The sequence below is a fragment of the Sparus aurata genome, chromosome 14 (assembly GCF_900880675.1).
Source record: "Sparus aurata chromosome 14, fSpaAur1.1, whole genome shotgun sequence".
In the NCBI taxonomy this organism is placed as follows: domain Eukaryota; kingdom Metazoa; phylum Chordata; class Actinopteri; order Spariformes; family Sparidae; genus Sparus; species Sparus aurata.
Genome location: NC_044200.1, coordinates 9,173,155 through 9,186,267, shown reverse-complemented (window position 1 = coordinate 9,186,267; position 13,113 = coordinate 9,173,155). Strand labels below are relative to the sequence as shown.

At 41.8% G+C, this 13,113-nt stretch overlaps 1 protein-coding gene and 2 non-coding genes across 6 annotated transcripts in view; 2 read left to right on the top strand and 1 right to left on the bottom strand.

Moving 5' to 3' along the window:
* LOC115595535 (kinesin-like protein KIF21A) overlaps nucleotides 1–11,825 on the bottom strand; it is a 39,488-nt gene extending 27,663 nt beyond the window's left edge. The window contains exon 1 of one of the 4 annotated variants that reach the window (XM_030440146.1): nucleotides 11,287–11,825. In XM_030440146.1, the coding sequence (XP_030296006.1) occupies nucleotides 11,287–11,333 (47 nt within the window). In that variant the 5' untranslated portion in view covers nucleotides 11,334–11,825. The remainder of the gene's footprint in view (nucleotides 1–11,286) is intronic. The other 3 variants (XM_030440145.1, XM_030440147.1, XM_030440148.1) reach the window with 3 other exon arrangements.
* Nucleotides 1,617–1,689, top strand: trnar-acg (transfer RNA arginine (anticodon ACG)). The gene has a single exon. It is a non-coding gene; the product is annotated as a tRNA-Arg (tRNA).
* Nucleotides 2,611–2,683, top strand: trnar-acg (transfer RNA arginine (anticodon ACG)). Its single transcript has one exon. It is a non-coding gene; the product is annotated as a tRNA-Arg (tRNA).
* Nucleotides 11,826–13,113: the final 1,288 nt, after the last annotated feature.

The following is a 13,113-nucleotide window of genomic DNA, read 5'->3' as shown; positions in this document are numbered from 1 at the left end:
TTTTTAAATCTGGATAGCGCTAAATCCCGGTACCCACTGTGCATTTTATGAGCCCCTGCTCCCACCCACAGCACCAGTTTTGTAATATTCAAGATGTAAAAGTTAAAATTCACGATATGGAGAGAAACGTTTGGCTGGCATTGACTGACGAGAGGAGTTTGGAGTGATGACACACAGTTCACTGAACACACAAAAACACATAAAGTCAAGTCCATATAAAATACACCTATTCAAACACACATAGACACATACACACACACACACACACACACACACACACACACACACATACATTACATTACAGACAGAGACACTCACGGGAGGGCTTTGTCAGCCTCTCCCATGTGACAAGTCCAGTTAGGCTCCTTCTCTCGGTCTCATTACTGCGATTACAGCGACAGCCTGAGAAACTTGGGCTCCTCATGCACAAAAGTGCGCACGCTCGCACACACACACACACACACACACACACACACACACACACACACACACACCTAAAACAAATGTCATATGTCTTTCTGTTAATTTTGGATGCTTCATTGTTATTTGGATATTAAAACGATTCTAAAACATCTTTGAAACTTGAGAAAGCAGCTACACTGATGAAAGTTAAAAATCTCAACCAGCTTAGGAGTTTACTCTTTGTCACATGATGGCTGAAACTTCTTGCATTCTGTCATGGCATTTGAAAGAAACAAAACCTATTTCAGATTTTTCATTACCCTTCTGCTGACCCAACGAATGACGTAAGGAGGATGAGAGGAAACAAGAAATGAAAAGATGCTGGTAAAAGAAAAGCTGATGAGTCAGTCCATCAACACCTTGCTGCTGATCTCATCCTTCCTGAAACACGGCCAATCAAATCACATGCTGACATCAGTCCTCCTGACAATCAGCCAATCGAATCACTGCCTAGAGATGCAGCCGATCACTCTGCGTCATTACCGACAACGACGACAACAAAGCCCAATGTTTCCTTTCTATGTAGCTAATCTAATCCTCAGTGATTTGTTTTTGGTTAAGTGTGCTTCTGTTTGCTCCACACACTGTACAGCGGGCACAGGCAGCACGGCGTGATTCAGCAGAGTCAAAAAAGAACGTCTGAGCCCACAAGGCAGGAGACAACAAGACTCTTTTCTCCACATCTCTGCTACCAGCAAACTGACTCATCACCTGACCGCATCATCCACAGCAGACCCATACTTTTTAAATCCTGCACTACTCAAGAAGCATTAGGTGTGGAGCAGTAAACGACCATATGGTCGGACAGGTTTGTTAATCGATATTAACCATGAAAACAAAGCAACCAAGGGACCGTGATCATGGAGTGGTTAGTACTCTGCGTTCCGGCCGCAGTAACCCCTGGTTGAATCAAGGGCACATCATTATTGATAAACCTAACTACTTTTTTGTTGTGTCTTCACATGTTCCACACTTTGCTTCAATTTACATCATTTGAAACTGCAAGACTTAAAATAATTTTTCTGCGTCAGGCCACATGTATTCCTATCGTCCACCTGACCAGCATTCTCAGCACGTATCTATAAAATCAACACCGTGGCTGACTGCAGGCCATGCTGTGAGAATCTGGCTGTTCAAACAGACCTACATTCACAGGGCTAGTGGCGCAATGGATAACGCGTCTGACTACGGATCAGAAGATTCTAGGTTCGACTCCTGGCTAGCTCGACTACCCTTTAGCCTGTGAATCCTCTGTTCCCCCTTCATTTAAAACTGCATAGAGTGACATAGGTCAATGGCCTTTCAAGATGTACTCAGCGGGATCTGATCACTTTCAGTTTCAGCAGAAACAACAGTGGCACATTTGATAAAGCAACAAGGCTTCTTGTTTTCCGACTCTACCAGTCATTTGAATAGCATTCTCCCCCACTTGTCCGCAAACGTAAAGACAGAAGTTGACTTCATGCCATGCAGCTACAGTAACTGTTCAAGAAGATCTCAGTTTGTAGGGCTAATGGTGCAATGGATAAAGTGTCTGACATGTAGCTCGATGAAACTTTTACTTGTGAATCACTTGTTTCTGGTGCTCATACTCCTCTCTCCATACTGTGTGTCATATTTACAACTGAAAAGAGGCTAAATAATAGGTAAATGGCCTTTTAACGTGTACTTAAAAGCTCTCTGAATCCTCCGGGTCAGTCAGTTGCAGCCATCATGAAGCCTCACATGAAGCGTCACTTGCTTCTTTGAAAAACAAAATATGTCCCTGAAGAACAAACCCAGCAGTGTAAGACAGAATTCCTGTAGAACTTGACCGTTTTTTGTTACACATTATTCACTGACTGAGGAGCTGTGATCATATAGTGGTTAGTACTCTGCGTTGTGGCCGCAGCACCCCTGGTTTGAATCTGGGGCACGGCACCGCGGAACTCCTTTTGTGCTGTTTGCTAACATGCTCCACCCTATGCTTCAGTTAACATAGTTGGAAAGTGCAAGGCGCAAAATAATTTTGCTGTGTAAGGCCCCATGTTTTCTGACCCGTCATCTGCCCAGCATTCTCAGCACGTGTCAAAAAAAACAAGAAGATGGTTGACTGCAGGCCATGCTGATCAAACAGCGACCCCCCCCAGCCCCCCCATTAAGCACTCAGGGCTAGTGGCGCAATGGATAACGCGTCTGACTACGGATCAGAAGATTCTAGGTTCGACTCCTGGCTAGCTCGAAAGTTTTTGTAAACCAAATCAATCCTGTTCTCCAATACTCCTCTTCTATGTATCAAAGTCCTTTTGACAATAGTCAAAGGCTGAGCTGAACACTAACAGACGCAGACCGATGACAGAAGCAAAGTTTTATATACATGGTATATTGTTTGTACAGTTACAGACGAATAAGACTGCACAAATCTAGGGGTCGAATACGCATGACAAAAATTGCTTTCTGTCTGAACACACCTTTGCACAGTCAAAAGCTGCAAAATCTATCTCCAGCACACCTCTTCATCTACACGTTCTTTGCTAGATGCCTCTTGTCTTTGTGTTCACATGGAAATGAGCTCTCAGTTTCTAATGCAAGAGTCAAAAGTGAGAGTACAACCAGCCGTGTGGTCTGTATGAGTGCTTTTACTGTGCAATGGACAGGTCGAATGAAAAGCTTCAATAACAACTGAGACTAAGCAGCTGAAGAATGTCTGCGAGTGTTTTGATGGTGATAAGAGTGGACCGTAGTCCTCTGAGGGGCCTTAAGTGTGGACTGATGACAGTGATGCTATCCAACAGAGGTTAATGAAGGAACACTCTGCACCACACACACACACACACACAAGCATGTGTGTGAATTCTTGTCTTCATCTTGTTGTGGAGGTCTACCATTATTTTGGTGACTTGTGAGGACCCACAAAGACATGTTCTACTCGACCATTGTTGCTGAGACATGAGAACTGCAAGCACTCACATTTCAGTGACACACACACACACACAGACACACAAACAGACACACACACACAGACAGTTATTACAGCCCCAATCCTGCTTTTAGTCAACGATCTCTGTTGAAGTGTAAATAGTGAAAAGCTTCTCTCTATTCGTCAGGAATCTATGGAAACTTGATCGTACCACTGCATTCATTCCAATCCTTTTAACGGTGTGCATGTGTGTGTGTTCACTTCAAGAATGCCCTCATGGGCACTATCATGACTTCTTATACAACATCATGCACAAACACTCACAGATCAGTTCTTTTACGATGCAACAGCCAGCAGGTGCACTTGTCTCTCTATTTGTGTGTCTGGACCGGCTTGTATAATGTGGCCACGGTCTAATGGCCGCCCAGAGCAAGAGGATGAATGGGGAGCCAACATAATGATGGAAGGATGTAAATAAAAAGAGAGGAAGTAAAGCTTGTGGACAGTGAATAATGACCGATCCACGATGAGTGTTTTAACTCACTATAGCTCAGCAGGACTGGGTTTTCCGAAACACTCTTTCCTTTGTTTGGCAGCTGGTCTTGACATCAAGAGTCAATTCATTGTATCACTCTCTTCAGTGTATCTCTGTAAGCAGCTGGCTCAAACAGGTCTTTAACCTGCAAGAGGCTGAATGCTTGCTAACCTCTGCCTTTTTAAGGCACACAAATTCACATTTGCAAGATTTCTTGTTATAATGAAGACTGTTTAATGCTTGCAGGACAGAGAGGTTGCGTCCAAGAGGTAATTCTGTAAAAGTGAATGATGCAGCATTATCTACCTGAGCACTTTAACTGACAAATGATGTGTCTACTACTCTGATCCAATGAATGTCAATATTAATGAATGGGCTGTATCTTGTATCATTTTAGCATCATCTTAAAGCACCATGAGTCAGGAAACAGAATGCTATAATAATTAATGATTCCTCTAAATGATTGATATACTCTGAGTTGAAGATTTGTCATGCAAAATGTCAAACATTTGCTAGTTCCAGCTTCTGAAAAGTAAGTATTTTATCTTATCTTCTTTGTAATTTATTATAGAAAATTAAGAGTCCTTGGGTTTTGGAGTGTTGGTTTGGCAAAATATGCAATGTTTGACGTCTTATAGACTAAACAATTTAATGATTGATGGTGAAAATAATTGGCAAAGTAATTGATAGTCAAAATAATAATGTTAGTTGCAGGCTACAATATAGTACAAGAATAAAGCAAGAAGATTTTTAGTTAAAAACATTCAAATATAACATACCAAATATGAAAAATAATAAACAGAAAGTGAAATAACAGCTTTGATGCTATATCAAAGCATCTATTTATTGTGTTGAAGAGATATCTACTGATGTCAGCATGTTAACAAACTAGTATGAAACCCTTCTTCCACCAGCAGTCTAAATTGCTGTGCTAACAGTGTAGACACTAACACTGACCTGGTTGTCTGGCTAGCTGCACGGCTAACTGAACTAACACGCAGCTACAGTCATGGATGTTTAAACAGACTATAGTCAGCAGCAGTAAGCAGGTATTCCGGTGATGTGCTGCTCCTATTTGTTGGGAATACGAATTCAAGGCGGCCAGTTCTTACATATTGGACCTTCAACATACTGTATATTTCTTTCCATTATCTAAAAGGGATACATCCTAGTCATTCCCTTGTTGCTGAGAAAACCAGTTCACAGGAAGCGATAAAGACATATGACAAGGACCGCAAATCTGTCTTTTCTCTCAGAGTTCGGTGTGAAAGCAAACAGACAATGATGTCACAGAGGGCATTTGGGAATGTCGGCAGAAAAAAATGGATAAAAGCGGGGAATGCTTACTCTGCATTTCAGATTTCCCCCAACTCTCTTTCCCTGTGTTGTTGTTTAGATGGCTGACTGACCCGTCCATTCACAAGGCCGTCGCAGCACACCCCATGAGCCTTGAAAGGAACCCAAGGTTGCCATAGTGACAGCTAAAACAAGCTGCTGCCAATTCTGACTGGCTCACTGATCACAGTCCTGAATGCTTCCTGGGTCAAAGGTGGCTGGGCAGGAAGGACGGAGAGTTGACGGTGGCAGAGGATGCTGGCTGTTACTCTGACTGGCAACCAGAGCCAGGGCGTGTAAGGATAACGCGCAAACACACACACACACACACACACACACACACACACACACACACACACACACACACACACACACACCACTGGCCTCTACTACTGATACCAATGTAATGGAAATGTTCCTTTTGGACAAGGACAATTTGGTCCACTCATGACACACATGGGACATTAGATGAAATGCCTAATACAGCGAAAAAAGAGGGCAAATAAGGATAGGATAGCAAAAACATGTCAAACATGAATTCATAGAAGGAAGTAAATGGAAAAAGCAGGGTTTTAATCTAATTCAATCTTTCATTATTAAAAAAAAATCCATACTGAATTAACCTCTGCCTGTCCTAGTTAGACAAAAGTTATTGAATATCTTAGTAACCACAATATCACATGACAGCAGCTGGCGGATGGCTTGCAGCATGCTTTGCTTTGTGTTTCAGTTCAGTTGAGTTGGTTCATGAATATTTATCATGAATATGCTTGGATGGACACAGGTTTTTGCATGCGCGCGCGCGCACACACACACACACACACACACACACACACACACACGTGCACCCACAATGTTTTTGTAGCATTTGGCAGCAGGCGCACAGCCTTTGCCCTCAAAATTAATCTGGAAAGGTCAAGTGGGTGGGACGTGTGTCTGACAGACACTAGAGAGGAGCCAACAGTAGTTAGACAATCTGGATATGAGTAAAGGAGTGGAGATGGTCGGGGGCTGACTAGGTCTAGTTTGCCTTTTGCCAATTCATTTTGCAATGCGTTTTGCATGTAATAGCATTCTTAAACATTTACTTGTTCTTTGTTTTTGTATTTCAGATGGATTTTGGATATTGTGACCTTCAAAAAAATCCAAGGTTACACCACATCTTTGACGATTATGATTAGGATTATAAGAAATGAACAGTAAATGTGACAATTTTAAGATGGTTGCCATACTGTAATGGTAATAGCCTGAGAAAAAAAACGTTCTATATATGTATGTACCAGTCCTAAGACTCTCTGGATATCAAAAAAGATGCTGAAAGAATGATCGTTGTGAAATAACATATATTTTAAAAATGTCTATTTGTATTTCAATTCAGGGTATAGTTACCTCAGCTACTTAATTTGCCGGATAACCTGAAAACAACAACTGGAAAGACACAATCCTCTAATCAACTTTATACCACTAGTGATAAGCCCGTTAGCTTGATGTTAACATTTAAAGATTACCTTTCCATTTCACTGTACTGTTACTCATCTTATTAAACAAGAAGAGCTGAATTTGACAGCATGTAACTCGATCCCTCGCTGTTTGGCTAATTTTGGATGTACACTCTGAATTATTAAAGCTGCACTTCAAGGATATTGACATAATGAGTCACTTGAATGGCTCCTTCAGGCAAAGTCTGTACCATGAGTTACTTCACGGATAAATCGTTAACTTCTTAAAGTGATTTCTCATGGAATATGGATCGAGATAAACATATACCAACAGACACGCAGATGGGCTGTTACATAAGGAGGGATATCTGGAACACACAAACACATTTACACAGGGGATAACCCTGCAAAGAGTGTATGTGTGTGTTTACTGAATCGTCCAACAATGTGCTACTGATGTGACCCATCTGTCTGCTGTCAGGCGTGAACAGAAACGCTTCAAAACCAGAGAAGGCAGCACAGCACACACATCTAATGTTTACTGAATCTTACTGACGATCCATCAAGAGACATGTAACACTTCTAAAGAGCAAATAGACCTTTAAATTACATCATCTTTCCGTTAATAAATCAAAATGACAAAAACAAAAAAAACTCCCCGAAACACCTTCTCTCTGTTCACGCTCCAGACCCCTTTCTTTCTTGTTCTGCCTCAGACCTAAAAAAATAAGACATGATACAGGAGTGTTTCATCACTCTGGACCTGTTGGTATGGGGGATTAGGAAACGTGCTAACAGACAGCAATAGCCTCGCAGGCTGGGGCAGGTACTGGTTGGCAACCCGTTAGCTCATTACTGCAAACACACACACACACACATAGCTAACTAAACTATTACAGGCTGGGGAGAGGCTGACAGTCAAAGCCTTTTAGATGTTGTAAACCTTAAAGCCTAAAAATAATTAGAGTGTTGCCACGGTGATTAATGGAGCTGAAGACAACTTGAGGGTGTGGTTTGCCGTTTAAAGGGATGAAGTCAGTGATATAAGACTAGATGAAAAGTTTGACTTCCAGTGATTGCTAAGGGAAAAACAATTACACTTTCAGCTGGTGATGACACATTTTCTCACACGAATACATCTCCGTCGTCTCGATATGATCTGCTGAGACGTACTTTATTAAACAATAGTAAAATCAAGTTATCTGGTGCGGGAGGGTGTGTCAACCCCCATAATATGAGCTGTGACACCTTGATACACTGTATTGATTTTGGTTTGAACAGTTTGTATTTCTTTTAACTTTGTTTTTACTGTAAATTCAAATGGTGTCTAATGTTACAGTTGTTTTTGTAGCCAACATGCATCCCGTCATGTTGTTTTAACTTTCGATGTAAGGCATGCGACTGCTCGACCGTGTTAAGAAAGCATTAGTTTAATGTGTTTTATAAACCTGACGTGAAACATTAGCACTCATGAGTCTCAATTTCGTGTTTCGTGAAAAAAAAGAAAAAAAAAACTCCACAAATATCTGATGATTACGGCAGAGCAAGCTGTAAACACATGGACGTAATATCAGGCTGTTATGGCTAAGATGTTGCTCTTGTGTTTCTTGTTACCTAATACATTTTAGTCCAATATTTATTCTCATTAAGTATCTGTTTTTGGTCTCTAACTCCTGAGGGAAATATCTGGCTGATTACTACTAAATGCTCCACTATGTTCACCAGCTAGTGGCTAACTCTGTCTGTTGTTTGGTGCTGGGAGGTGAGTGTATCACGGGTTTATCAGCTGCTTACAGCGGCTGTAAATGACTGATTGGAGTGGTGAGAGTTAACCAAAACAAAGAGCTGAAAGGCGCTAAGAAAGCTAAGTCTACCTCAGAGGGACTGCAGTATCAGCCGATAATTACCTGCGCCCGTCAGCGACACCTGTCATACTGCTCATAGTTGTTTGATCGATTGTTCATTTAAGACTAGTGATTATTGCAGCTCCTCCATTAGACTTTTCACTGTTATGGATTATCAATCAGTTTAAATATATCAAAAGTGAATGTTTGTTATGTTTTTTTAATTACTTTTATGTTTTTGTTTCTCCAATATGCCTTTTTAACAGCAGATATTGACATGTCATAGTATTACCAGTTCTAGGTTTAAGGTATTGTATGCTGCCACCCTGATGTGGCCTCCTAGGACATTTATGTATGGAAATAAGCCCTATCACCACCTGGCTTTTATTTTTACTTCAAAAAGTCTTTATGTCTGCTGTGAAAATGTCTATACCATTCATGCAAATGAAGCACACTTAAATTTGAATTTGTATGTGAGACAGATAATGCAACTATTATGTGTAACAGGAAGGCTAACAAGCTCTGGGAGCTTGCAGGTAAGGTCAGGATAGTTTCAGTGACGGGAAGACAGGATGTGTGTGTGTGTGTGTGTGTGTGCGTGTGGGCGCGCGTGTGTGTAATAGAAACAGAGATTAGTGACAAAGCATTTTCAAGTACCACAGCTGCGCTTGGAGGAGGCTCTGGACTGCTGACTCTTCTACAATCAACACTGACTTGAGATTTTAGATCTTTCCTAAAATTGCACCACCTTGATATTTGGATATTGCAATTTCGCCACTATTTCGATTAATCGTGCAGCTCTAAATGTATACTAGTTTTGTGGCATCACATTGACAAAATCCTCATCTTTCTCTTCATCTGAAGCCGAAAAGCAAATTGCTCACAGTCCTTTCATTATGGAGGAACATAATCTTCACATGACTGAGAGGTTCGTACACAATCACTGACAAGTTCAAAAGCTCCCATTACATGATCAAGTGGATAGAAGAAAGAAAGAAAGAAAGAAAGAAAGAAAGAAAGACAAATGTATGAATGAATGAAAGAATAAACCTATGAATAGTCGACTGACCATCAAAAGGATCAAAGGTGGAAACTCAACTAGCAAACAAGACGACAGAGCTCTCCAAATAATTAATGAAGCCTGAGCTTTCTAAGAAGATACAATAGCAGGTAGTTTCCATTCAGAGACAAACACATACTCCTTTCTCTAGCCTTACCCTTGTACTATCATTGTGTGTAACAAAGCTTAAAACTTCTTAAAACTCTTCTACAGTGATTTAAGTCAGCAACTGAATCGAATTTATATTGAATATATATTTATATTGAATTTACTAAAAGTACGATGTGTAAGAATTGGCCACCTGTCAAATTCATACTTCCAAACAAGCAGGCAGCAGAATATCACCAGAGCAACCGCTAACTGCCGCAAAGTAAAGCTGCTGTTCTATAGTTAGCTTGGTTAGCTGTGCATCTAGTGGTCCTGACTAGGAGCTCAGCGCACCAGGGGAGTGTTAGTATTTACACTGCTAGCACAGGAGCTTTGAACTGGTATGGGATTGGGCTAGCTGCCTGGCATGCTAACTTCAGTAGATACTGTATCTGTGAAGCAAAATACATACACATTATACTATCAAAACATCGTGTTGATACCTTTACGTGACTGTTTGTTTGCTGTTGGCAGCTGTTTTAAACTAAAACTGTTGCATGTTGCACCTTTAAGGAAGCCAGACGAATGTAATCTCACGCGATGAATGAAATCTTATTAATGACTACATAACGAAAGTGCAAGAAGGTGCATTCTGCGAGATTATTTATTATCTATGACAGGCTAGTAAACTGAGTTGGCTCGGTAAACAGAGTTCTGGGTCAAAGTCTGAGAGCACAATAACAAGCGAGGCAGCGAGGGAAGAGAAACATGAGATGAGCTACAGCTTTTGTCCTCCGTCTTCCACTGATCCAGTTCACATGACGGTTCGGATTGTCTTTCGAACACACACACGCACACACACGCACACACACAGAAAAGCACCTGCCCCTGACTTTAGCTGCCGCCCTTTCATGTTGCTCTATTGATATCTGTATTGATCTGTGTGTTATTGTCTGGGTGTCTTTTTTGTTCAGCCGCACTGCCCCACACACACACTGGAATCACATCTGAGAAACGCTGATGTAACCACTGAGCAGACGCTGACTATCTGGGCTTGTCTGCCATGTAGGTGACATATTGGATTGGCCCAGGGGACAAAGGTCAGATCAGCATGATACAGCAAACTCAACAGACAACAGATGCAACATTTCAAATGCCTAAAAACAAATGGATCAAATGCAGACAACGCAGCTCTGCACCCTTTCTAAATAAAACGCCAGACTGTTTGTTGTTCTGCCTACAGGAGACACAGTTACAGGCTTTTCCTTGGCCTAATCCCTCAGAGCTGAGATCTCTCCATTCATAAATCCACTACACAGCATGTACATGCAGTGCAGGTATTAACAAAAGAAGCTCATGCGATCATGGGCCATTGTGGTCTGTACTTGCAGCTCCTGGCACGAAGAGAGCATGCATGTTGCAATAGAAATCTCCAAAATAAAAGCATTTGTAGAGAAGGAGCAGGGGTGTTGTTTTGAAGGGAAGAATTGGAGTGGCTATTTATAGAGGTAGGTGGGATAAATACATGGCGAACGATGGAGGGAATAAAGGCAGGAATAACATGTGCGTGCTTGTAGCAGGTGTGACACAAGAGCATCTTTGGAGAGGAGGGTCTGCATCCTTACCTCAGGGCGACGCGCACCGAGCTCTCATCCGGCCCGCCGCCACTCATGTTGTCACCGGCCGGTAGTCCACGCAGTCCGCTTAAAAATAGCTCGATTTCCCTTTTTTCTTGATCCTCTTACAAGACAAGAGAGCGCCGCCTGGGCTGGCCCCCTCCCTCCCAGGAAGGCGCTTCTATCTTGAGCTCCCACCGCCGCCGCCGCCGCTCTCACCTCCTCCTCCTCGCCCGCTTGGAAATCAATGGAGCCATATTTGATGAGGTGTGATCTGATTCATTTGTTCTCCATAGTCCGGGGGACCATGTGTCTCGGGATCCCGGCGGTGGTCACCTCTCCAGGGGCATCGTCCCAGCCTCCTCAACCGGGCAGAGGGCGTGTGTGTGTGTGTGTGTGTGTGTGTGGAGGAGCAATGATCCAGTCGGCGTGTGGTTCTCCAGGCGGAGGACGAAGCTAAACTCCTCCTCCTGAGCTGGACCAATCCTGACATGTAGGGGGCAACTCCAGTCACAGGATACATGGAGATAATAATAATCTAGTTTAACCACAGCAGGTTCATAGTAATAGTATCATAATAATAAACCTTGCACCATGTCCTAGCAAAATTCTGCAGTAAGCTAATTTTAGTTTTTACATACATTTTTTCACCAACAACACAACGTTTGATAGTTTTTTAAAAAACGTCTTTGTAATGAACAAAAATACAATATTATATATTAAATATATCAACTAGGCTATATATAATATACCATTAATGGAAATTATCTAAGGTACTCAATTACTGGTTTTAAAGCACCTGTTAGCGCTTCCTTCGTTTTTAGCTAGCTAACTTCCTGTCTGTTTTATAGTTAGCGTCCCCTCCCTCCTCTCTGCGTCACCAAACTCATACGACTTCCTCCTTTGTTTTTCGAGGTGGCTCTCTTTGCCTCTTTCTTTTCTTCTAGCGTTTTTCTTCGCTCGACATGTTTGGTGGTATAAGTCGTCACCGGGGTAGTATATAGAGCGCAGGTAGCTTTCCCTGTTCGGCCATTGTCCTAGACAGGAAGTGCCTGCTCAAGTGTTGTCAAACAGACAAGGACCGCCTCTTTTCGGAGTTCTCTGTCCTGATTGGATGAAGTGGGCTGGGATACCAGATTATTTATTTTCTATTTAACTGCGTGTGCAGATGCAGGAGAGACATGGTTTACTGACCAAACACTGTATATAATACAGAGTTACTCAAGACTTATATTGATAAAAAAATCACTCGCTTTAAGCACAATTTTAAAGTACTTGTACTTTACTTATTATAATCTTCTGCTTCTTTATACTTCAGCACCACTACAGGCAAATATTATACTCCACACTACAAACTTTAACTTGACTTTCATGGCATTTGGATAATTTGCTAACATGTTACAATGGCCCTACGTGTCTTCAGACTTTTTTGTGACATTCCCCAGCTCTGCATTTTACTGTAACGTCAAACATGCCTTTAGAAAGTCCCAGTCAAACTCCACTAGCCTGCTGACAACCAAGTATAGATGTATCTTTGACCACAAACTAGATCTGGAGTCATAAAAGCATTGTAAAATCATGAATAAAATCCATCACAATGAGCCCAGCTGCTTTCTGTTTGTGTGTAATTTGAGTGGACCTCTGTGTTTAAGATTGAGATGACACACTGAAGGTGCAAATATCAGGAATAGCAACAAATGAACATGGCTACTTGGCCATGCTACCATCTTGTGGTCACCTCATTTTATTGCACTGTTGAGGCGATTGAAGGGATGTCTCTTGATTTCACCAGCAGATGGCTGCACAAACTCACTCACTGAGCCTCAAGTCTACACT